Genomic DNA, 26,416 nt, shown 5'->3' with positions numbered 1-26,416 from the left:
GGCATTTCTACATCATGGTAATGGATCTTTAGCGAGAAGCAGGGCCTTGTCTAGAAAATGAGTTGCCACCTTGTGGTTTTTAGGGCAGGGAATGATGCCCACGGTGCAGGTCTCCCAGGAGTTTCAGGGTAGCCCCTGGGCCGAAAACCTTGGCACACATGTCAGGCCAACCAGGAAGGTCCTGGAGATTCATTGGGCTCAATGCAGCATGTTAAATCGGACCAATCGGTGGCAGGCATTCCTGGAGACCTGGCTCTGGCCCATCTCTTCTTGTGGAGGGCTTTCTCGATTTCCTCGTCCTACATCTCTGAGTGTCAGGAAAATAACCCAGGATAGTGCAGTGACGGACCAAGCAAGCTAATCACCGGTCAGCTGCTTCCCATCATTTGAAGGGATAAGAGGATGGATTGGTTGACTGGTTGGGTAACTCTGAATCCCCAAAAGATCCCAAAATGTGGTAACAACTCCAGCATAAACCAAGAATTAACCTTAATGAAGGCCGAGGTGGTTCTTCCAGGCCACGAACGAATAAAACTGGCCATTTTGAATTAAATCCCCTAGTGTGGTCAAGCCAGCCTGACTCTAAGTGCATTGCTGACAGTCGGAGATAAAGCTGACCCAGAGGAGGAACAGTTGATGCATACAGGGTTGTGGGGTTGATGAGCTGCACCGCTCTGCAAAACATGTGAGGGTCACTTGGAGATATTGTGGGGGCTTCTGGTTCTGGGGAGTGGTCTCCAAAGAAGGCATAGTGGCGGACATTACCATCTTATAAATGGTGACTCCACCTACCACGAATAGCAGGAGGCAGCTCTAGAACATCACATGGGAGTAGAGGGCTGTCACCGCAGCCGCTAAGTTAGCATCCAATAAATCAGCAATGCAAATATCCAGTTATAGGAAGGAAGTAGGTTCCCAGCTAATTGGGCATGTCCCAAAGGCAATATTTGTCTAGTGTGTCCCCGGAAACATGACTTGGCCAGCTGAATCTGAGTCCCGGTAGTTCACCAAACTTGGTTAAGAGTCGGGCAATCAGGGAGCAATCAGCAGTAACACCTTTGAGATAAAATGAGGACGTCATCGGTATATAACATAATAGCTTGTGTGGTGTCCAGAAGAGGAATCGCCCAGTCCCCACTCTGTTGTTGGGCCCGAGCTGCCAGGCATTCTATTATGAGGGTGAATCGAACAGGGGACAATGGGCATTCTTGTCACGTGCCCCTGCCCTTTGGTACGAAACATCGAGAGAAGAGTAGTATTCGGTAAAGGCACTGTGAATCTCATTCGGGATGGAGGAGGGCATCGAGGGGCCATGGACTGAGGCTACCTGTGATAGGCAAGAATTGTTGTTAAGCAGCCATGCTAACAATCAGCCAGATGTATTGCTCTTGAAGTGTGCACGAGCTATGTATGCCATGTAGTCAAGGCAATGCAGGCATTCCAGAAGTTGGACCTTGTGCTCCCAAAGCTGTGAAAACAAGGGGCGCCAGGAGGGATCCTCGACTGCTCTTTGCTTCCTTTTATGTATTTTTTCTCTTTTGCATCTAGGCATGAGAGCAGCGTCCTACTCTTCCCCCGTATGGCCTAGGAGCAGAAGCCCCTGACCACCACTTTAAAGGCCTCCCGTTCAACGAAGGGCGAAAAGGCTAAGCCTTCTTTATGTTTGATGTAATCAATAAAACTGTCTGACACTGCATCCCAAAAGCAGGAATCCTCAAGAGCAGAAGGTTGTAGGCACTACGTGGGATGGGATAACATAGCCTTACCCAATTCACTCCCACTGTCTGTGAGCTATGGTCCAATAATTCCTGAACCACATACTTGAGAGAAGAAAAGGAGGAGCATCGTGCCAGAGAGCCCACCAGACTATCCAGGCAGGCATAAACATCATGTATTGGGGAGTAGTATGAGTAGAGCCAAATTCCCAGCTAATGATGCCAAATATTGGCCAGAGACCATTGGCAAAGCCATGTTGTCTGGGTCCGGCAATGATTGGAGTATTAGGAAGGGGGGAATGGTAACTACTGTCCAGGGTGGGGTCCAGGATGCAGTTAAAGTCCCCCCCCCCCTCCCTCCTCCTCAGTGGCCAAGGAAGGTGAGTCCAAGCAGCCATTTGGGAGGAAAGGCAGTGCAGAATTTGTGGTTGGTCAGAGTTGGCAAAACACTGCCCAGAATCAGTGGCGAGCCATCCAGGACTGTTTCCAGCAGGACAAAGCATTCTTCTGGGTCTATTATCTGTGCCACCACCCTCTAGGGGACTCCCGCCTGCACCCAGATTAGTGTGCCCCAAGCATATGTGGAGATGTCAGAAGTGAAGACCTGGCCCCTCCAACGCTTCTGATACTGGAACCCCTCAGCCCTCATAATGTGGGCTTCTTGAGGTAGGGCTCCACTGCATTTAAGAAAAGTGTGTATTTTATAGTGTTGAGAGGCGGTGTGCATGCCTCTTATGTTTCGGGAGATGATCCGGGGGAATTGATTACCCACCATCTCATGGGGAGTCATGCTCCCCAATGTTTCCACAGTAGGGTGCTGAGCCCTACAGGTGGTAATGCCGTGGGTGGGGAGGGAGCTTAGTTGGAGGGTAGGGAAGGGGATGCGAGCACAGGTTGGCAATGAGGAACCCAACTGGGTCAAACAGAACAGCAACAAAGAGTACCTCGGCAGGGGGCACGTGGCTGACTGCCCAAGTGGTCGAACCATTGTACTTCATAGGTCGGAGACTGGCGAAGCAAGAGCAGCCATAAGGGGCAGGCAAGCCTCTATAATGTTGGATAATAGGGGGGCACCATGTGTAGAGGGGTCAAAGAGAAACCGTGAAGTTTTTCAATTGCCTCAAAATTGGTATCAGCAACTGAATCCTCACTAGCATGACCTCACAATGGGATGTCAATCCTAAACGTTCTATCTTCAATGGCGAGTCTTATAAATAGGAAAATTGTAGTAAGTCCTACCATAAACCAAAGAACCTGTATGACTAGAGAATTGTATGAAGGTCTGTGTCTAGATTCAATCCTACAACTACGGTGTGCAGTACTTCAATCCACCAGGTTTCTTTAAGGCGTAGTTTGTGAATTCTATCTCCTCCTGTAGGATTAGCCTTTGTGTTTAATACCAATAACCCTGACTGCTGATCTATCTTCACCTTTAAAGTGTTTGCTCCAAGGTGATTTACTATCTATTTTTTGATCAAATTATTATGTTCTTTGGTTCTTTATTTTAGAGGGGGATGGTTGAACCAACATAACATTTTTTACATTCACATGTAATCAAGTATACACAAAGTGTTACAGTTGATGAATGATCAGATTTGGAATAGTTTACTGCCATTTTGACTTGGAAATTCTTTGGTTTTGTATGAAATGGACTGCCAACATACACAGTTATTAGACTTGTAACACCCACATGGTTTTTCTTGCAGACAATTGGTTATTTAACTCTTTTCAAATCTAATTGCATCACTTGGGATAAGTATATTCTTGAGGGTTTGTGCTCTTCTGAAGTTAACCAATGGTTTAGTCGTAAAAGAGTCATGCAGATCTTGATCAGTTTTTAGAATTGCTTAATGCTTTTTGATAATACTATTTATCTTACTGTTTTCCGCACAGAACTTAGTAATAAATCTTATTTGTTGACTTTTATTTGATTTTTTTTTTATTCCCCCATTTCCCCTGAGAAGGGTGTCTCGTGGCACTTTCTGGGCTCGTCTGGCTGATTCCAACAGTATTTTTGAAGGGTAATCTATCTACCCAAGTCTATTAAGGGTTCCCAGTTCTTCTAAGCAATAGTCCTCACTATTTTTATAGTTTCTTTTATGGCTCCTCCAACGCTTCTGATTCTGGAAACCCTCAGCCCTCCTAATGTGGGCTTCTTGAGGTAGGGCTATCTGAGCTCCACTGCATTTGAAGAAAAGTGTGTATTCTACCACGTCACTTTTAGCCCAAGCATAATTTATGCCTCATACATTGTTTTATTTTCAGATCTACTCCAGCCCCCGGCCTCTGCGTGTGGGGTATTATGAGACAGACGGCTTCACCATGCCGACTCCTTCCATGAGACGCGCAGTGCTGGAGATGAAGCTGATGCTGGAGAAAGCAGGGCACACGGTACTTATCTGAAAGAGCCTTTTGTTTTTATGTTTTACCTAAAGATATTTTAGCTGTTTCGCCAGCCTTGTGTTTTCCCCAAAATGTATATTTAAAAAAGTACATACAGGGGCCCTCTTCCTCCATTTAAGGGTCATTCACATTTTGCACCTGCCCACCCCAGTAGAAAGCATGAGGAATGGTCAGCCCACTGCAACGATTAGGTCTTCTCTGTACATACATCTAAAAAGTAATCGACTTGAGTGTCATAGCTGGTAGGACAATCTCTGCTTTTAAATATACTTTTATGTTGTTTAATTATTTCTGCAATCAGTCATTTTTTTGCTGTTTTTTTATGCAAATATATGCATGCTAACTTTAGAGTCTGGTATTTTCTTAAACCTTTATATTACTTATGTCTTATATTCCTGTTGCAAAGGTTTGCAAAAATAAATAAATCAAAACTTTGCATGTTTGCCAGGCCCAGATCTATTAGGTTTGCAATGCGTGTCTGTCTTTGTCTGTCTTCAGACCTAATTTTATTTGAGTGAGACATTAACAGCAGTCACAACGGTGAAAGCTAGGTCATAGTTCCTGTTTGCTATAAGGTATATGCGAAACCGGCAAGTAAAACGTTTTTATAATGTTGCATATAGCTATTCGAAGTTACGTTTAGTAATCAAAATTCTATCTAAGTTAACACTTCATTCAGCTTCATTCGTTTCAGATATTTGATATTGGCTGGACCTTCCTCCAAGAAGCTGAAGAGCTGTTTCCAAAGAATGTTATTGTTGCAGAAGCATCTAGGCATGGTGTTTTATTGTACAGATGTATAGTGCAGGTAGTCATTTTGAGACCAGATGTCAGAAACTAGTATGTGGTGGGGAAATTAGTCGTTGCCATGGAGTAGAAACAGGCCTACAATTAATCTTTTTCCTTTTCACAAGCTTACCATTGGTGGCAAAGGGAGAGGAAGGAATTTACCAAAGTAAGTACCAGAGCGGAGATTAAAATCCAGGTCATTGGCTGGTCCTGCTATTTTTGATGCCCTGTGCATAAAGGGGAAAGTGGGAGGCCCCTCTAATTTTCATCTGACAAGAAATCACAGTGACATCACAGGAAGTGACATTACTTGACATTTCCTCCTCTTTGATAACATGGAACCGGCTATACAAGGAGTCTATTCTCTGGGAATCAGTAAAATTGATAAAAACATAAATAGTTAAAAATGTAATCAAAATAAATACCCATCTTATTTTGCTACATTAAGTGAATACTCATTGCATTAATCTCACCAGATAGAACTGCTGAAGGACTTATGGGGCTAGCACAAAGTCCATCACATGCAAGGTCCATTCCTGAAAGGGAGGTTGAGCCGGGGAGAGTAATAACTTAATAAGCTGCGTTTTATATAGACTGTCATATTGTACATCTGTTTCTGAGCACTGTAAATAGTTGATGCCACTGTACTGATTTTATGACTGAACCTGCCTTGCAAGATTCCAACTCAAAACCTCCAGAACACTTGTGAGTAGTTTCACTGCTGGGAACCTTCTGTTGACTGAGCTATCATGCTGGTCGAATACATGTGTCAGGTAGCTTGACATTTGATTAACTGTTCCCCAGACTCACTAGACGTATTTAGGTACATGAACCCAACAGCCTTTGGCAAAGCCGATAGGTCTTCCTTTTGAGCCCTATCGGTCTTTCTAATACTTTCGGGTAAAGCTGCATAGCATCAGCAAAAGAGAAAACAAACAACTGCATCAATTTGTAGCGCTGTGCATGCATCTTTATACATGCACCTACATAATGACCAGGACAGCATCTTTTTAATTTACAGTTCCGAGATGGATGGGTAAATAAAAAAAGAAATAGAGCAACAGGCCCTTTTTAGGTCTCGTCTAGCGGTGCAGCGCATGCGCTGACCGCTTTGCGAGGCATGCAGTATACACTATAGGTGAGGGAAGCCCCGCCCACTCCTCCGCCCACTTTTTCATTGGCTTGTGGCTTTGTTGTTTCTAAATGCTCCCTGCTGATTGGTTTAGAGGCTGCTAGTCCTGCCTTATGACGGCCATGTCTCCTTCCACGGCTATTGGCTCCTTTACTGCATATTTCCTGAGCACTACTTTGTGTCCTGCCACCCCTCCCGCTGTCCGTGCCTTCTCTCCCGCCCACTCCCGTTGTTCATCCCTTAATCATGCCCGCCCGCCCACCCGCACTCCCGCACGCAATTCAAGAGGTCTCGTGTAAATGCGAGTACTCTTGCATTGCAAATGCTTGTTTAATTTCAGTTTTCGCCCTTGGGGACTTAACTTCCATATTGTCGCCACTCCAACTGGTTGTTCATGGGATCGTTGTGTAGTTCGCTCCGTTCATAGTACATTTATTCGAATTAAATTACTGTTCTGCTACACCCTAATAATACATGTGTGGCCGCAGTTCAGAGCACAAGGCTAAATCAGAGCTGATTAAACAGTTAAGTAGACGTCCCAAGGGTACAATAACTAGTTCGTTCTAGAAGCATGTTATATATTTTGTAATTGGCATTTCAGAAGAGAATAGTAATTTTAAAATATGCTACGCATTGAAAGATTATCGCTTTCTTTGTGCTAGGAAAATTACTGAAATTGAGAATTGTTTTCAAAGTGAGTGCAGACAATGAGGGGGGCCTCACTTTGACAGCGCAAATTCTCTTTCCCTTACATACGGTTAGACATTGTCTTAACCGCTGCAGATCTCAAAGATGGCCACGATATTTACACACAGCTGAGAGCGACGTTCCTTGAAGACCTTCTTATGTTTCAATGTTGCTCAGTACGTTTCGGAATCGTCACTTCGTCCTCTTCTTATTTCCACAGTCGTGTCACTTTCCTGTGCTCCTCCTACTTCCTATTATCTTCCAAAGCGTGCAGCTGCCTAGTGCTCGTTTCCCCGGTTTCTAGGAGCTGCTTTCCGCTCCGGCAGTGGAGCTGCCAGCATGGTGAGTGCGCTTGTTTTAAGGTGGAGGGGCCTGTAGCAATTTCCTGCCTGGTCCACCCCTCCCCTCCCCCCCCAAAAAAAAGTAAATATTGTTTTCAATAAAAACGAATATGATGCATAATGGAGGAGTGGGTGAGGGTAAGCAATAAAGAGTGTGTGGAGGAAGGGAAAAACCGCACACTAGGTAGAGTGACACACAAGTCAGCCACATGGAGCATGAGGTGGGCAGTAGTTTGGCTGGGAGGAGAAGCGTACAAGAGAGAGCCTCAACAATGGAGAGAGCACAAATTGGAGAGAGGGGAAGGACATCGAGGGAGAAAGCAGGAAAATGAATGCACTCTCATGGAGTGATTAAGCTGAAATAAAAATATATTTTCCTAAAAGTGAACAGTATGTGGATAGAAGACAGCCATACAGAGAGATGATAGTTCCAGAGTAGGGATTAACGCAAGATGGACCAGCTGGGATAGGGGAAGCCATCCAATAAGAAGCAAGCAAATGAGAGTGACAATTAAGTGAACCAATCATTAGAAATGGGTAGGCTTTAAACCCTTTAAGTTCTTGGTAAGCCCAAAGTAGGTCTTTTTCAAACAGATAGCTTGCACTGTCAGGTGGGCTCTACCTAAAAAGAACAGATAGAATGACCTACCTTGGATTCTATCATTGCCTCTACACTTAAAGTTTCTTTCTCAGTGCTCAACATTTTATCCTCTTATAATACATGGGATTCTGTCATCCCTGCGTAAATGGCAGTATCTAATTTGTTTGGAATCTGCGACTTGTGACTCACCCAATCGCCAATTATAAAGAAAATATGTCAGAAGTTGATTATTATAAGTTACTACAGTCGAGTGCTGACATCACAATGCCTGCTGCCAGAACCAGCAGCCATGGTGAAATGCAGGTCAGGTCACGGAGCATAATTAAAGCAGCTGTTTAAAGTAACAAAAACTGAACTTTTCATTTCTTTCTTCTGCTCTGGTTTAATAGCTTACATTGACCAGCAGAGAGAACATGTATATTTGATTTCACTCCTTAGATAGAGAAAAGCTAGAATCTTTCTACAAGTTTCTACACGTTCTGAGCTACTGCAGTTTTTTATTTTTAATAACTTGCATTCAACTGTTTCTGTGTTCAAAATATTTGAGTGTTATAACAGAGCAACAACACAAAAAATAGCACCATACTAGGCACTTATACAAGATCAACATTAATAATATTAATGGAATAACTACCTTTGTACAAAGTAGAAAAAACTACTACAATATATAGAAAATAATAAAATTGTAACTAAAAAAGGAAAGGGGAGATATATAGATTATCATCAATGGAAAAACTGAGAACAGAGCTACAATTAATAACCATCAAAACCTTAGAAATATGGATGAAACGACGATTTGGTCCCAATTACGCCTATCGCTATACGGCAGGTACTCAAATTTCAAAATGGTCTCTGCCGCGCTTGATCTACAGGCTCCAGAACAATCCGTATCCTATCCCCCCCGTCGTGGTTTCTCCAAATAAATGCACTCCTGAATAGGTTCCTCTGGCAAGGGGGTGCGATCCGTGTGGCACTCGTAACGTGCGTTCAGTCCATGTATTGTGGTGGTATTGTGGTGGCCGACGCCTCTGCGTACTATTGGGCTTCACACCTCCTGGCCTATGCTGTGGAAAGGCTCGCCATGGTGGGTACTCCGCTGCTCCATCTCCTGTATAGTTGCTCTACCCTGGAGGCGCTACCCCCGGCCTGCCAGACAGTTATTCAGACATGGAGGCGGGTGGTTCGGTATATGGGTTGGTGGGGTACGTTGACCGGCGCCACTCCTCTCTGGCAGGGAATGCACCTCCGGCCTGTCTCGGCATTGGTGGGATTTCGCAGATGGGATGATATTGGGATATCCACTCTCGGAGACATTATGCAGGGGACCACTCTTAAATCCTTTCAGAGGCTGCAGGCTGATTTTTACCTTCACAAATCACAGTTTCATCGCTATCTGCAGTTCCGTCACGCATTGACCCCCTCATGCGGCATCTTGAGTCATTACCTGAGTTCCACCCGCTGGAAGGTCGGTTGTTTATGGTCGATTTGGGGGCCCACAAAATCCGGCAAATTGATCAAACCCTATCCACATACTCAAAGACCACTATCCACCAAACCCAGGCGGCATGAGAAGCGGACCTGCCCGCCCTGACGGACGATGATTGGGCTGAGGCGGTGGCTAGCCCTAGGTACACCGCCGTCTCCACCAGATACAGGCTAATCCAATTCAAATATCTCCATAGGATATATTACACTTGTCTTCGCCTCTGGAAGATGGGGGCTTTTCAGTCCCCCATCTGTCTCCGTTGTGGCACAAACGAGGGGTCTTTCTTCACACGCTGTGGAGCTGCGGGACATTGCAGCTCTTCTGGTTGGGCGTGCTATCTTGTATGGGGTGGGTTCTGGCATGGGACATCCTGGCGGACCCTAGACTAATGCTCCTACACAGCACAGAAGCCATTGGGGGGGGAACAGGTAAAAAAGACACCTTCTGTTATTGGGTCTCACATTGGCTAAGCGAGACCTAGCACAGCATTGGAAGGGTAGGTCCCCGCCCTGTATAGCTAACTGGAAAAAGGCCATGGATAGGTGCATGTCAGCGGAGGTTGCGGTGTTCCAGGCGAGGGGCTGTCCACAGAAGCATGGGAAGATCTGGGCTCAGTGGGCCAAGTATGGGGGTATTGACTTGTCCTTAATGGTGCAGCCTGTCACCCGAGACCCGATTGAACGGCTGGTAGTGAACGATTTGCTAGTTTAAAGTGTTAGTGCTACACAGACGTAGACGGGAATTCCTTTGATATGTCCATATAATGTTTTTAAAGTATGTATGGTGCGCGTTCGGGGGGTGGGGGGCAGGGTGTTTTCTTTGGTCTGATGTTCCGCAGACCTTAGGGGTGGGTAATCTACAGTACCCAGAGATTTTACAGTGTACATTTCAAATGTACTTTGCTTGCAGGGCTCGGCTCATCCAGTACTATGGAAAATCAATAAAATCTATTGTTAAAAAAAACCTTAGAAATATAGGAATAAATAAAGCAGTAATAAGGAATGAAATCAAAATGAATAGCTATATATTGATCAATTGGTTTCCAAAATATGATATACAGAACTATTATGAATAACACCAGATAAAGCTAGATTACCACCTCTTCTAGCAAAAACGATCCATGACCACCATGTACCTAATGATAAAGAATCTTTCCAACTAGCCGTATTAGATTTTGAGGCTCGCTAATATTAGAAAATCAAAATGTTTACATTCTAGAACAGACGTATTTATAGGAAGAGCAACATGTTTACAAATCAAAGTAGTATATGAAATTGGTTCCAAAAAATTGAATATACTTTTGATAACATTCCAAACCTCCTTCCAAAATCAAAAAACAATATTACATTAATAAATCATGTGTTTTAACGGACCTGTATGTAATTTACAATGCCAACCAATAAGAGAAGGCAAAAGCTTAGCTTGAAATATCTTTAGAGGAGTCCATAAACAGTTAATAAGAATATAGGAATTGGTTTGATATAAGGACACAGCAACCCATACTAAAACACCATTTAACCATTTTTTTGCCAAATATTTGTGATACTGATAATTCTTTATTCCATAAGTTAGAAATCAATTCAATATTCTTGCCTTGAGTATTATACATCTTCTTATAAATTAAGGATACAGCATGAGGTGAGGTAGTCACGGGCGCATGGACACAGCAATGACGCCAGGTCGAGATGCAGCGAGCACTCGCTCGCCTGAACGGACAAAAATGTGCAATACTCTGGTTGATTACCTCAGATGCACTGTCTAACACTAACGCTCTGCTATTCTTTACCTGTTGCACGGGACTAATTGGTCATGGTTGACCACTGTTCCAACAAACTACAATAAAACCTCGTCGTACATGTATTGGTCACCTATCCTGCCTCATATATGTTTTCTTTTATACCTTTTCTGTTACCTGCACGTGTGACAAAATGCAAATAAAGATATATTTTTTTAAATGAGGTGAGGTAGTCACTGTTTGAATATAAACTTCTATATCAGTAGTATTATTTGAGGGAATATTACTAGAAAATTAATCTAAAATAAAATTACATAAGAGCTTATATTTGCAGAAATTAGAAGAAAGTAAACCACACTTTTGTTCCGATTCCTCAAATGAGAGAAAGGCATTATTATAGGTCACTAAGAAAGAAAATACCATTCATGGTCTAAGCCTTCCAAATTGTACAGTTCAGAAAAGTTTTAACCGTAGATTATACCACAATGATATTTTCAAGGTATGGGAGACAGGAGATTGAAATTGAGAATCTAAATCGTGTAATATCAGTTTAGTGGATTTTAAAATAACAGATTTATTAAGTAATGTTGACATATTAGACATGGTTATTAAAGCAGGCAAAGGAAATGGTGCTCTTAACCCTTTTTCTATGAGAAGCCATGTAGGAGGACTAGTAGGATGAGAATGAGCGAACCAAAGAACTTTGCTTTAATATAAAAGCTTTGTGATAATTAAAAACATTCAGGTAACCCAAAACCCCCATTATATTTTGCAATTTGCAATTTATTATAACTGATACAAGGAGTCTTATTTTAACAAATTAATTTAGAAAAAGGTTTATAAAATGACCTAGGGGATTGAGTTGGTAACCTAGAAAGAAGATAAAATATTTTGGGAGCAATTACCAATTTAATTGAATCACTTTCCCCCACCATGAGAGATGTAAAGAAGAACATTTGGACATTTTTTCGTTGATATCATTTATAATGTCATCACAGTTTAAGATTATTAATTTTTTAATATTATGGTAATAAAAAAGACACCAAGATTTTTAAATTTCTCCTTTTGCCAAGTTATATTTTGAATGGGTAGCATATCAGGAGTGCACTATGCATTTAACTTGTGGCCAGAAATTTGAGAATATAAAGAGATTACACTAATTGGGTAAGGAAGGGATGAATCCGGGTTACTAATAAAGAAAAGAACATCATCTGCATAAGCTAATGTTGTTATAATATCATTTATATTAACACCAGTAATTTCTGTACAGTTTCTAATAGCAGTAAGTAAAGATCCTATAACTAGAAGAAAAAGTAAAGGAGACAAAGGACAGCCTTGTCGTGCACCCCTAAAAGGAAAGAAATTATTATAAATATGACTATTATAGGCCTTCTGCTCAACTTCTTATAAATAAAGAGCGGATATCATGCAAATAAATGAATCGTCAAAATTAAATGCAGCTTTGAACGAAATAAAAATTGCCAATGAACTTTAGCAAAAGCTTTTTCAGCATCTAAAGCCACTGATAATTTAGGTCCTTGCTCAATAGCGTGAAGTAACACTCTGGTATTATTTGCAGAATATCTGCGTTTCACAAAACCAGATTGATAAGGATGTACAATAGAGTCCAGCACAGAGGTCAATCTAGTTGCAAGTATTTTGGCATAAAGTTTTCAATCTTGATTTATTAGGGAAATTGGGCGATAATTTGAAACAATAGTGGAGTCTTTGTAAGGTTTTGGAAGAACTACAACTCACAAACCAGAAGTTGTTCGTAATGAGCTAAAGGAGGAAAAAAATTAAAGCAAGTAAGGTAGGAAATGAACAGCAAAAACCTTATCAAACTCAGCTGGGATTCTATCAGGTCCAGGAGATTTATTAAGTTTAAGGGATTTAATAGCCAAATCAATCTCTTCTAAAATAATCGGTGAATCTCAATCATCTTTGGCTGAGTGACAATTTCTGGCTCAATTGTGGCTTACAGAAAATATCACAATCAATGAAGAATTTCACAGAGGGTGGTTTATTTTCTAAGGTTTTATAATAAGTAAAAAATTAATTAACAATATCTTTATGGGATAAGGCAATATTACCATTGACACCATGAATTGCAGTAATATGAGTCTTAGATTTTTTAATACGCAAGCAATTTGCCAAGAATCTGCCTGATCTATTAACATTAAAAGAAAATTTGGCCTTCCTATTGAAAAGTTGTATACCTGCACGCCTACTTAATATGGAGTTGAATTTGTAACCTAGAGTTTTAATTGCATTTTATAGTTAAGATCAGTAGAGAAGATAAATAGTCTCTCTAACTTTGCAATTTGTTTGTCCAAATCTTTAATTTCAGCATATAAAGATTTATTTTCATGAGCCACAATATAAATGGTTACATCTCTAATATATGCCTTAAATGCATCCCATTGGGTTACCAAGGACACCGAACCTTCAGGGTTAAAATAAAATAATCTTGAAGTGCAGATAAAAGTTTTGGTTTATTAATTTCATTGAGAACAGTATGAGTATTCATTATTAGGAAGTTCATGGTTGCCACAGTAATGCAAAAGAATCAGCGCAGTAATTTGAAAAAGGCAAGGGTCATTGTCAAACCCTGTCTGGTTAACCTTTGGGATGACTTACTTTAGGTTTCAGTTGATGTTACAAGATGGCTGCTGCTTTGGGAGCCGCTATTCAGACTCTCTGTAAACACCTGTGCAGTCTAGTGGTTAAGGGAAGTGCGCGCGATCCCTGTTGCGCACTTCAACTGAAGTTCGTTCGCGTTCACACGTTTCCTCCGTTTCTCCTCAGCTATATTGAAGGAGAGAACGGAATTCTTAGTCGCGTGAGCGTTTACTAGCGCTCGCTGCCAGAGCCTCAGCATATTGGAACTCTTAGTCGCGCTCATTCTCAAAGCCTCAGAGTACTGAATAAGTAGTCGCGTGAGCGTTTACTAGCGCTCGCTGCCGGAGTCTCAGAATACTTGAACTAATTTATTCAATACCTTGGCCTCAGCAGAATTACAGCGCTTCCGCCATTAGAGTGAGCGCACTGGCCAAGGCGATCTCCTCAGTTTCCAGAGTACTCCTGAAGGACGTTTGAGCTACAGAGCCAGAGCAACTCTCCTGGGAACTCTCATACCAAGTAAGACTCAAACAAGAAAGTAGCGCTTGCTTAATATTGCGCCATTCTGCAGATTTCTTCCTACCTCACACCAAGGTAGTCCTTCTGTCCCCTCAGTTGCGCTTTCCCTTTTCCTTTGCTCCCTCTTTTCCCTACCTTGTACCTCTTTGCACGTAAGAACAAGTAATGCGAAGCTTGGGCTAATGTCTGAAGAATTCCAGGAAGAACCCTCACCAACAAAAGACTTTAATGGAATGAACTATTAATACAAAACTGTCTGAAATAGAAGGTATTTCAATATTAGAGTTGCACACATACTTAGCAGTAGGTTTGGTTAAGAAAAGCTCATGTAATATCTCTTTAGTTTCAGATATCTAGCACAACCTCAGGCAAAACATTTCACATTGTGCAACACAGAAAATCTAGAAGAGAGGCATTAACTCCTGCTGAAACTGGTAGGGAGAACATAGAATCTAAGTACACGTCAGGTACATAGTAGAGAGATTGTGGTTGCATTTATGTTCTCTTGCCCTTTGTGCATTAGGCACCCTCTGAGCATCCAGGAACTGCAAAATAGAAGAGTCCAGGGAGAAGTACGAGGGTGGTAGCCGAATGAGTGTCTCTTATCTTCCCCATTCCCCTGTGTTGGTGACGTTGCTCTGTTGCTCAGTAGAGTGGTGCGACGGCACCGGTGGGCGGGCATTGGGAGCATCATTCATTCTGCTTCTGTGAAGAATAGAGGGTCCTGACAGTTTGAAGTGCCCACGAAGTTACTTCGCCCAGGCAGAATGACGAAGGGATTAAATCTCAAGGCACTAGGGGAAATGTTAGAAGGAATACAGAAAGAGATTGGGGCAGTTAGAGAAGAAAATAAAAGTTTAAAATTAGAATTAATTGCTTCACGTCAGGAAACTGTTATTAACACGAAAGGTAGATGGTTTGGCCATGTAAAATCCAGTTGCCCCCTCCTCCACGTCAGCTAAAACTTCACAAGAGAATGACCCCAGAACTGTAGCACAGGTAATTCATTCGGTCTCCCCATTAATACCCCTAGCTGCTCCAGAAAGATTTCACGGGGATCCTCAGAAAGCCCAATTATTTTTGACACCGTGTCCGCTACAGTTTGTGTCGTCCCACCTTATTTCCAGATGCGCAGTCTCGAGTATCTTTTGTTCTGTCTTATTTGGGGGGGGGATGCAGCAAATTGGGCAATGCCATTGGTAACTAGAGATGATCCCTTTCTTTATGATTTTGATCTGTTTAAAACAGAATTTCTCAGAATTTTTGATAGGAGAAGAATATCTCAGGCCACTGATAATGAATTATTAGAACTACGTCAAGGTTCAAGAGACCTGATTTCTTATCTAACGCAATTTAACAAACTGATTGTCGAAACAAACTGGCCAGAGGAAAAGAGGGCTGCCCTCTTTTATCGTGGACTGCGAGATGAGATCAAGGATACCTTAGCACAAATCCCCAACCGTCCTACTGAGCTCTCAGCATTAGTGGATTTGGTGTTAGAACTTGACTTTCGTTGTTCTGAACGAAAGGGAGAAAAGAAGTAAGAATTCAAGATGAGTATCCCTCGCTTTGACAGAATTAAATCCGAAGGAGGGAAGGTTACTGGATCAGGTGCAGATGGGGAACCAATGCAGATTGGGGCAGTCCGTGGTCCCTTGAGTAAGGAAGAAAAGCAACAGCGACGTCTGAAGAAATTGTGTTTATATTGCGGTGTTTCTGGAAACTTTGTAAAGGAATGTCCTAAACGACCAAAGACTCCGATGAAGGGAAACGCCCAAAACCATCAGTAGAAGGGGTCGCTCTGATGGCGAAAGACGAGAAGACGATCCCAGATTCTCATTTGATAATCAACGCCCTACAGACTTTGGCTCCTCATTTGATTTTACATATGACCCTGAAGTTCCGTGATAAAGAAATCTTTGAAGTGGCTATAATGCTGGATTCAGGAGCTACTGGTAATTTCTGTGACATAAGATATGCTCAACAAATTGGAGTGCAAGCTAACTGTAAAGAAAAAAGTGAACCTGTGCGTGCCGTTGATGGTACTAATTTGTCTTTGGGACCAATCACTAGTCACACTGAGCCTTTGGAAATCATTCAGTCTGATGGCCATCGAGAAATTCTCCAATTTAACCTTATCGATGCACCTCAATTCCAGCTCATATTGGGATTGCCATGGTTAGCGATACATAATCCCACCATTGATTGGGGGAATCGAACTGTCAAGATGCAATCCACCTTCTGTTTGGAACATTGCTACCGCCCTTCCAATGAGATTCCAGAACCTTCATAAGCCTCATTGTTATCCTTTGGAGGACAGTCGATTGGGGTGATAGACTCCATGGAAATTCCAATGGAATATCAAGACTTTAAAGAGGTATTTAGTGAGCAAGAAGCTGAACACTTGCCTCCACATAGATCCTATGATTGTACAATCGATTTGGAGCTGGGAGCGGTGCTTCCTTGTAGCAGGATATATGCTCTCACTGAGGCCGAAAATAACCATCTTAAGGAATACTTGGATAAATATCTGGCAAATGGGTTTATTAGACCCTCTCAATCCCCAGTCTCTTCCCCATTATTTTTTATTCCTAAGAAAGAAGGGACTCTGAGAACTTGCATTGACTATTGAGCATTGAACCGAGTTACAGTCAAAAACCGTTATCCTCTTCCGTTGATTTCTGTCCTTTTGGATCAAATTAAGGAGGCCCGAATTTTTACCAAACTAGACTTATGCGGAGCCTATCATTTGGTTCGCATGAAGGAGGGCCATGAGTGGAAAACGGCATTCAGAACAAAGTTTGGATTGTTTGAATATTGTGTGATGCCTTTTGGTCTCTGCAACGCTCCTGCAGTATTTCAACACTTCATAAATGACGTAATGGGAGATTTGATTGATAAAATTGCAGTCATTTATTTGGATGATATTTTAATCTTTTCACAAGATCATCAGGACCATGCAGGGCATGTCAGAACGGTGCTGGAACGTCTTCGTGCCAACTGCCTTTATGTCAAGCTTGAGAAATGCATTTTCAGTTCTCCCAGGGTGGAACTTTTAGGATTCATCTTATCCTCCCAAGGCATAACCATGGATCCAGGAAAAGTGCAAGCAGTGGAGAGTTGGCCGCCTCCGAAAGATGTAATGGAGATTCAAAGATTCCTTGGCTTTGCCAATTTTTATCGGCGGTTTATTAAAGGATTTTCACAACTGATTGTTCCCATCACTCGTTTATTAAAAAAAGGTGTGAAATTCCAATGGACACCGGAAGCAGAACAGGCATTTAGTTGTTTAAAGAAAAGTTTTACTTCCGCTCCAATCTTGTTACATGCCGATCCCGATGAACCTTTCTTTGTAGAAGCTGATGCTTCGGATCAAGCGATTGGAGGAGTCCTTTCACAGCGACATCGAAAACTCGGGGCAATTGCATCCTGTGGCATATCGCTCTCGGAAGTTGAGTCCAGCGGAGATAAATTATACTATAGCTGAAAAAGAACTACTGGCAGTGAAAGATGCATTTGAAGATTGGAGACAATACTTATTGGGACCTAAACACACTATTACTGTATTCTCGGATCATAAGAATCTTCAATTTTTAAAGACAGCCAAGACTTTAACTCCAAGGCAATTGCGCTGGTCGTTATACTTCGCTGATTTCGTCTTTGTAATTACATATCGTCATGGTAACAAGAACGGAAAAGCAGATGCCTTATCCCGGATACAAACGGAGGAGCATCAACACCCTGTAGAACCACAGCCAATAATTCCAGAATCCAAGATTATCTGTACCATTTCATTTGACAATTTCCAAGAAGAAATTCGGAAAAGTTTAACTTCAGAAGAAATGTCTTTTTGGGTCTCCCAAGGTAAAGAAAGAAAACTTCAAAATCAATTACCCTATTTCAAAGAAGCCTTGTACTTGCCAACTAAAGTTTTACTAGAAAAAGCGCTTCAAGAGTGTCATGATCAACCTTTAGCAGGACATAAGGGAATATCCAAGACTTTAGATTTGATTCAGCGTTATTTTTGGTGGCCATGATTGTTCGCACATGTTAAGCAATATGTCCAGACCTGTGAAATGTGTGCCCGAAGTAAACCCAGTAGACAGGCTCCACAGGGTATGTTACAACCGCTACCTACTCCTTCTCATCCCTGGCATACAGTGACTATGGATTTAATCGTTGAGCTGCCTTTGAGTCATGGATACAATACTATTTTAGTTTTTGTGGACACCTTCACTAAGATGAGCCATTTTATTCCACTAACTGGGGTCCCATCAGTTAAAGAATTGGCAAAATTATTTAGTGAAAACATTGTGAAAATGCATGGGATTCCCAAGTTGGTAATTTCAGACCGGGGTTCCCAGTTTGTGTCCCATTTTTGGAAGGCCTTCTTGCATGGGTTAGGAGTAGAGGTTAGCATTCTACCAGTTATCATCCTGAGACCGATGGTAAAACGGAGAGGGTTAATCAGGAGCTTGGGCAATACCTTTGTTTGTACCTCATGGACCAAGGAGGGGAGTGGTCAGATTTGTTGTGGATGGCGGAAGTCGGATTTAACAATGCCAAAAGTGTCTCCACAGGTTATTCTCCTTTTTATTTGAATTATGGTTGCCATCCTAATCCTTTCCACACACAGGAAGAGTTAGAAGTGCCAGCAGTGGGGAATTTAATGAAAGATTTAGCTCTTCTCCATCAATCTGCAGAATCTAATTTAACTAAAGCTAAAGCCGATTATAAAATATTTGCTGACAGACATCGAAAACAAGCACCTGAGTATCAAGTGGGTGATCAGGTTTGGTTATCCTCCCGTAATTTACATCTAAAGGGTAATCGAAAATTTCAGCCCCGTTTTGTAGGTCCTTATGCCATTGAACAAATATTGGGGCCAGTCACAGTAAAATTAAAATTGCCTCCCAAGCTAGGTATCCATCCTGTTTTTCATGTCTCCCTTTTGAAAAAGGCTGCATCACATACTCGAGTGTCAAAACCTCCAGAACCTCTCGTAATCAATGGGCACCCTGAATATGTAGTGAAGGGAATTTTAGATTCAAAACGCACTAAAGAGAAACTTTTCTACTTGATTGATTGGAAAGGGTGTGGTCCTGATGATAGATCGTGGGAGTCAGCTGATATTGTTCATGCCCCTCAGTTAAAAAGACAATTTCACTCATGACACTCTTACAAACCAGGACCGATAAATCGGTCTTTGAGAGGGGGTACTGTTAGGAAGTTCATGGTTGCCACAGTAATGCATAAGAATCAGCGCAGTAATTTGAAAAAGGCAAGGGTCATTGTCAAAGCCTGTCTAGTAAACCTTTGGGATGACTTACTTTAGGTTTCAGTTGACGTTACAAGATGGCCGCTGCTTTGGGAGCCGCTATTCAGACTGTCTGTAAGCACCTGTGCAGTCTAGTGGTTAAGGGAAGTGCGCGCGATCCCTGTTGCGCACTTCAACTGAAGTTCGTTAGCGTTCACACGTTTCCTCCGTTTCTCCTCAGCTATATTGAAGGAGAGAACGGAATTCTTAGTCGCGTGAGCGTTTACTAGCGCTCGCTGCCAGAGCCTCAGCATATTGGAACTCTTAGTCGCGCTCATTCTCAAAGCCTCAGAGTACTGAATAACGCGTAAGCGTTTACTAGCGCTCGCTGCCTGAGTCTCAGAATACTTGAACTAAGTTATTCAATACCTTGGCCTCAGCAGAATTACAGCGCTTCCGCCATTCGAGTGAGCGCACCGGCCAAGCGCATCTCCTCAGTTTCCAGAGTACTCCTGAATGACGTTTGAGCTACAGAGCCAGAGCAACTCTCCTGGGAACTCTCATACCAATTAAGACTCAACCAAGATAGTAGCGCTTGCTTCAAATTGCGCCATTCTGCAGATTTCTTCCTACCTCACACCAAGGTAGTCCTTCTGTCCCCTCAGTTGCGCTTTCCCTTTCCCTTTTCCTTTTCTCCCTCTTTTCCCTACCTTGTACCTCTTTGCGCGTAAGAACAAGTAATGCGAAGCTTGGGCTAATGTCTGAAGAATTCCAGGAAGAACCATCACCAGCAAAAGACTTTAATGGAATGAACTATTAATACAAAACTGTCTGAAATAGAAGGTATTTCAATATTAAAGTTGCACACATACTTAGCGGTAGGTTTGGTTAAGAAAAGCTCATGCAATATCTCTTTAGTTTCAGATATCCAGCACAACCTCAGGCAGAACATTTCACATTGTGCAACACAGAAAATCTAGAAGAGAGGCATTAACTCCTGCTGAAACTGGTAGGGAGAACATAGAATCTAAGTACACGTCAGGTACATAGTAGAGAGATTGTGGTTGCATTTATGTTCTCTTTCCCTTTGTGCATTAGGCACCCTCTGAGCATCCAGGAACTTCAACATAGAAGAGTCCAGGGAGAAGTACAAGGGTGGTAGACGAAGAAGGAGTGTCTCTTCACTTTCCCATTCCCCTTTCCCCCCTATTGGTGACGTTGCTCTGTTGCTCAGTAGAGTGGCGCGACGGCACCGGTGGGCGGGCATTGGGAGCATCATCCATTCTGCTTCTGCAAAGACTAGAGGGTCCTGACAGTCATCTAGATTGAGTAGAAAGGTAAATTAAAAAACAGCTGAAATAAGTGCATGGTCAGAGATATCTATATTATGTATTAATGGAGTAGAAATTGACTTGAATTATGAGGATTTGAGAAAAAAGTAAAATATTTTTCAGTTGGGTAGTGTAATCGCCAAATATTAACTAGTTTAGTTGTTTTAAAAAAAGATTTTAAGGTAAAAAATAAGCCTTAGGTAGATAATATTCAGATTGTGATGATCTATCTAACAAAAGATCACATATTAAATTAAAATCTCCCCAATAATGAGTGGATTATTACCTAGTTTGAGCACCTCTGTCGTAAATAAGGACCACAATTTGGGATCATTATTTGTTAGCCCATAAACATTAATTAAATAAATAGGCGTAGTATCAAATTTAATTTAAAAAATAATGTAACAACCTTCTGTATCTGAAAATTTGCTCAGGATTTGAAAACGTAATCTTTTTGCAAAGAGAATAGCTACTCCATTTTTCTTAACTGCAGGCGAATAAACCATAGTACCAACTAATTTTTTCTGCATATATGATAAAACCTTATCATCAATAATTGACTCCTGTAAAAAGCAAATATCAGCTTTGTGACTTGCTAAATGTTAAACAAATTGAACACGTTTAATGGGATGTCTTAAACCTTTAACATTCAAAGAAACAATTTACATTTTATTGAAATTAGCTATATGGTGATAGGAATGTCAGTAGAAAAAGATCAAATAAAGATACAATATTAAAAGTAGCTCTAGATATGAGAAATAGGGAGAAAAGGAAAGACAATGACAGACATACATAAGACAACACAAAAACATAAATAGAATTATCAAATTACATATGTGCATAACCAAAAAACGCCCATATAGTTAATCTGAGAGAAGTGGCAAATTGGATTGAAAATCATGACCCAGGAAAAAAAAGAAAGTCAAGTAGTATTTGTTTCCATGGACATTGAAGAGTGTTGATCCAAGAATGTACGTAGTTCATCTGGTCTTGAAATAACTTTGAGACCTTGTCTTTCCATATTCTCATAGTAGAAGGATCAAAGAGACCATATTTGAAACCAGAGGAGCATAGTCGTAGTCTCAGCTCAGCAAATTCTTTACGGAGATGAACAGTTTCTTTAGCAAAGCCTTGGTGTATGTAGATTTTATTTCAATTTACCAATAAAGATGGAAGTTCTCTAGCTGCCTTCCTGATCATCACCAAATGATTATGGTTCAGAACTTTAAATATCATTTGTCATGGTTTGCCGTGATGAGGGTTTCAGTGAGAAGGAATTCTATGTGCTTTATCAAGTTCCAATTTTTCAGAAAATTGTAACTTTAACAGACCTGATAGCAATTTTTCTAAATACTGTCTACAATCATTTCCCTCCACGTCTTCTGGTAGATTATAAATACGTAAGTTGTTTTGACCATTACCGTTTTCTGAATCGATCAGCAATTTACTCATTGGTAAAATCTTTGCTGCCATAGGCTATCAATTTTGGCTTTATTATCCTGGATTTTAATTGCATTATCCGCAATTTTCATAGAAAGACTAGCCATGTCTTAACGGATATTTTTTATATCTAATGCAATAGAATCAGTATTTAAATGTACAGCTTGCAATTCTTCCAACAAAGTGGATAAAGAAGATTCATTTGAATCCACAATCTTAGATTTTACGGGTGGAGGAGAAATAGTTTGTTTACGTTTGTTATTCCCTGTAGATATATTTATTCCTTCCATTTTGCTGAAATAGTATAATTAAATATATAAAAGATAGTTCTTACCAGAAGTTGAAGTGAAGAAGCAAAAAAAAAGATATTCACCAAGGAGTAAGAAAGAGACCTTACAAATTTTAAAAACTGAGGCAGCCAAAAGAAACCCCCGCCTGCACTGAAGACTGTAATAAGTTTCACTCCTTCTTCCTCCACAAAGTCATTGACCTTCTAATGGACATTCACAACACCCCCGTCGTACAGCGTGCTCTGGCGGTGGACCCTATACCGCTTACCTATGGCAAGCCCCTCACTGTCTTTCCAAGGCTTGATCATGACTCTCTGAGCCTTCTAACTTGCCGTGTCAAGTCGGGGTCACCAGCAGACCCCTGCCCTCCAAGGGTGTTTCGAATGGCCCTTCCAGGGGTAGAGAGCGAGGTCATCAACAGGTCATTAGAAACTGGATACTTCCCGGCTAACATTAAGGAAGCTAGAGTCACCCCACTGTTGAAAAAAACAGGGGCGGATGTAGCTAACCTTAAGAATTTATAGGCCAATCTCCCAGCTCCCTTTTTTGGCAAAAGTGTTGGAACAGCATGTGTTGAAAACCCTATCAAACTTTGTGGAGGAACAACAGTTGCTCCAGATGAAACAGGCAGGTTTCAGGGTTCACCACAGCACATAGCTGGTAATGCTGGCAGTGATGGACAAACTCAGACTCATGGCCGATAGCAGGAAGCCATGTGCACTGGTCCTGCTTAATCTATCCGCGGCATTCGACATGGTCAAGCATGACCTACTACTGTCCCGGGTCTCAGCGTTGGGCATCCAGGGGTTGGCACATCAATGGATTTCTTCCTTCCTGTCAGGTCAATCCCAAAGGATCCAGTTGGCTGATCAGGTGTCCAACATTGGCGCACTAACGTGCGGGGTCCCCCAGGGATTTGTGCTGTCTCCCCTCCTTTTCAACATCTATCTACAGCCTCTGGTGGCTGCATTGGCCCGCATGAAGTGCCAAGTATTCAATTATGCTGATGACACGCAAATTATCATCCGGATTGACAACTCGCCCATGCACGTATGCAAAACATATTGAGGTACACAGTCAATTGGATGACAGCAAACTCACTCAAAATTAACCCCGAGAAAACCGAGGTACTGGTCATCACCACTAGTAAAACCCATTGAGCGACCTTTTTTAGCCACGAGATTTAGGCAATACTCCAAAACCAGCCCCGGTCGTAAAAAGTCTTGGCATATAAAAATAGATGCCAAGCTCTCCATTGTAAGAAGTTGGCCTGATATATGCTGTCCACTAGTTATAGTAGGCACCCTGTACCAGTCCTAACAACCCCTTATTGGTTATAGGTTAAAGACAACCTTTATTGAAAGCTATCCTAGTGGTAGCTATAGAGAGCAGCCTTCAGGCTAAGACTTGAAGGAATGGAAAGCAGCTTGTTTTACCATTCTATAATCTCTTGAGTTCCTAAATGAAAGATATCCACACCAGGTATATATATAAAATATATATATTTATTACTAAACAATCCCTCCTAGTCTCTTTATGAGACTAGAGGTCAAAACACATAAGTTACACTTCAATAATCACATTAAAATAGCACATATACACGTCAGGCCCTAGGGGTGAGCCAAACCATATACTGAAATAGTGGTATAAGAACCACGACTTAACTAGACACACGGACCCCAAGGAACCACCCAAGGTAGTGACACAGGGGACCCATGGGGGCCGTGTGCAATGTGTGAACACAGCCGCGAGCTCCCGTTAGCTTCTATGGGGAAAGTCGCGGTTAGATTTTTAAAGATTAGGGACAGTTAGAAATGAGTCAGGACCAAACCCTTTTGGACTAAAGAAGTTCTAGGGCTAGCACCCACGGGAGCACCGGAGTACTCTTATTACCTCACCCAGGGAAGCCGGGTGCATAGGTGTCTTTTGGTGTCGGGTCGCGTCGTCGATTTCAATGGGAGCTGGCGAAGAAGTGCTGCTGCCGTGAAGAGGAGAAGTGTCCGAAGAGATCCAAGCCTGGATCGAAGATGAGAAGAACCTGAAAGCAGAGGGGACAGAGTCTGGGTCACTAGCCGGTGACCAGGAAGGCGATAGGCAGATGCCCACCGATGTCTGGTGATTCCAGATGAAGAAGGTGAAGCTTGACTCTTCAGTCACGAGGACCAGGAGGCGTCGAGGATGACCAGGAGCTGGATTCAAGTTGTCCCACAAAGGATGTCGAGTGCTGCAGTGTCGGTGCCCGGATTGGACACAACAAGCCTTGCAGAGACGAGAGAGATGCTTCGGTGCAGACCGGCAAGGTCTGTGGGACTCACCACTTGGTTGGGAGTCAGGGCACATCTGGAGCAACCAGGGAAGCCCAAGGAAATACAACTTTACCCCCTCAGGGACCCACCAGTCAATGGACCAGGGATTGCGCAGGGACCTTGAGACGAAACACTAAATGGCGGCCCACGAGTCACTCGGAATGACCAGGCTGAGAATCTTTGTGGATTCAGTGCTCGAGGTGGGGGCTACAAGTCAGCCCAAGCATGACTTCAGGAGACGTCGAGAAGTCAATGCACTTGCAAAAGTGCCCGGTGACCAGGAGTTCTGGTTCCACGCTACTCACGAGGCCTGCGGGTCTCAGCTTTGCTGGGGACTCGGGTCGGCCTGCGAGATGTCTGGAAATCCTCTTCCTGGGCTGCAAATACTTTGGAGTCCGGCGGTAGCTTCGGAAATGCAGACCAGCAAATTGCTTCGTTGGTGCCTGCCAAGCAGGGGAGTCACTCCTTGACCCCAAGGGAGATTTCTTCAGTCCTCTAGTCTTGAGTAGAGCGTTGAAGGTCCAGGATTCAGCTTCAGAGTTTCGTACAGGGATATCTAAAGTTCTGGTTACAGAGGTTCCTTACTTCTACCTAAGGAAGGGGTTGGACTAGCTCTGGAGACCCACCTATGGGAGGGTTTGGAAAGAGGGGTGGCTTCACCCATTTCCTTTGTCCAGTTTTACGCCAGAGCAGGGGCTGGAAGCCCCTGGACCGGTTTGAGCTGGACTATGCACAGGGACACCAAATATGCCTCCAGTGCAGGACTTCAAAGCACTCAGAGAGTGCTCCCACCAGCCCCAATACACATAAGCCTGTCTGGGAGGTGGTTACACCTCCCTGTGACAGGAAACCTATTGTCCAGGCCTCCCCTGCCAGAGTTTTGGTCAGCAGCAGGAGGCAAGACCTGTGTCTGTGGCTGCAGCATCCCTTTTGTGATGCCAGGGCTCTGTTAAGTTTCTACCGGGTAACCCAGTACTGTCATGTCTCTCCCTCTAGAAGGTTGGAATTCTACCCCTGCCGCCAGAACTGGTGGGGGGTAGGATTCCAAAGTGTTTGACACCAAACACGACCTGTTTCTGTGCAGCCATCCCAAAGTTATCATTTACCGCGAGGTTATAATGCACTTAAGATTATATGGTCAGGCTGCATTACAAACAGTATTATGGTCTCCGAATGCTGCAGAGGGACTCTGCTCATGCAGGGACACCCTCTCACATAAGAACCAAGCACTCTGCCTTCAGGATTGATAAGGCCTGCCATAGGAGTGACTGGTTTATATGTGTCTATATATATAGTGATAAAGGTAACCTATATCACAGTAAGGGATGCATGCACCACCATACCCAGACTGCAGTAGCAGACCTGTGGTGTCATTTTGGGTGGCTTTCCAGGGGTGGCATAATGCATGCTTCAGCCCCTGGTAGGCCTCTGGGGTTCCTATGCCCTGGGTACATAGTGTACCATATACTAGGGACTCACAAGGGTACCTCAAGATCCAATCTGTGGTGTACTTAAAGTACATGCAATCAATTTAGAGAGGAAGCAGCTAGGCTGGGGCCCTGAATAGCAGGATCCCAGCCAGACTAACATTGAAAAACAGTGAAACACCAGCAAAAAGTGGCGGTATACATGTGATGCAGATCCTACTCTCCTACACAACCCTCCCCCCTCCTCCCCCCCCCCAACGCAGGGACATTAAACTAACCTTGACCAGTTGAGTCTTCATGTTCTAAGTGGAAATATCTGGAGAGTCCATCTGCAT

At 42.7% G+C, this 26,416-nt stretch overlaps 1 protein-coding gene across 1 annotated transcript in view; it reads left to right on the top strand.

Annotated features, from left to right (window-relative positions):
- The window catches only part of LOC146835077 (vitamin D3 hydroxylase-associated protein-like), a 305,937-nt gene that overhangs the window by 128,307 nt on the left and 151,214 nt on the right, over positions 1-26,416 (top strand). Inside the window, exon 8 of the mRNA XM_085602744.1 lies at positions 3,981-4,106. Coding sequence (XP_085458870.1) covers positions 3,981-4,106 — 126 coding nt within the window. The remainder of the gene's footprint in view (positions 1-3,980; positions 4,107-26,416) is intronic.

The sequence above is a fragment of the Triturus cristatus genome, chromosome 4_2 (genome assembly GCF_964204655.1).
Source record: "Triturus cristatus chromosome 4_2, aTriCri1.1, whole genome shotgun sequence".
Lineage (NCBI taxonomy): Eukaryota > Metazoa > Chordata > Amphibia > Caudata > Salamandridae > Triturus > Triturus cristatus.
Note: the sequence above shows the minus strand (reverse complement) of the source record. Positions and strands in the feature narration are given on the sequence as shown.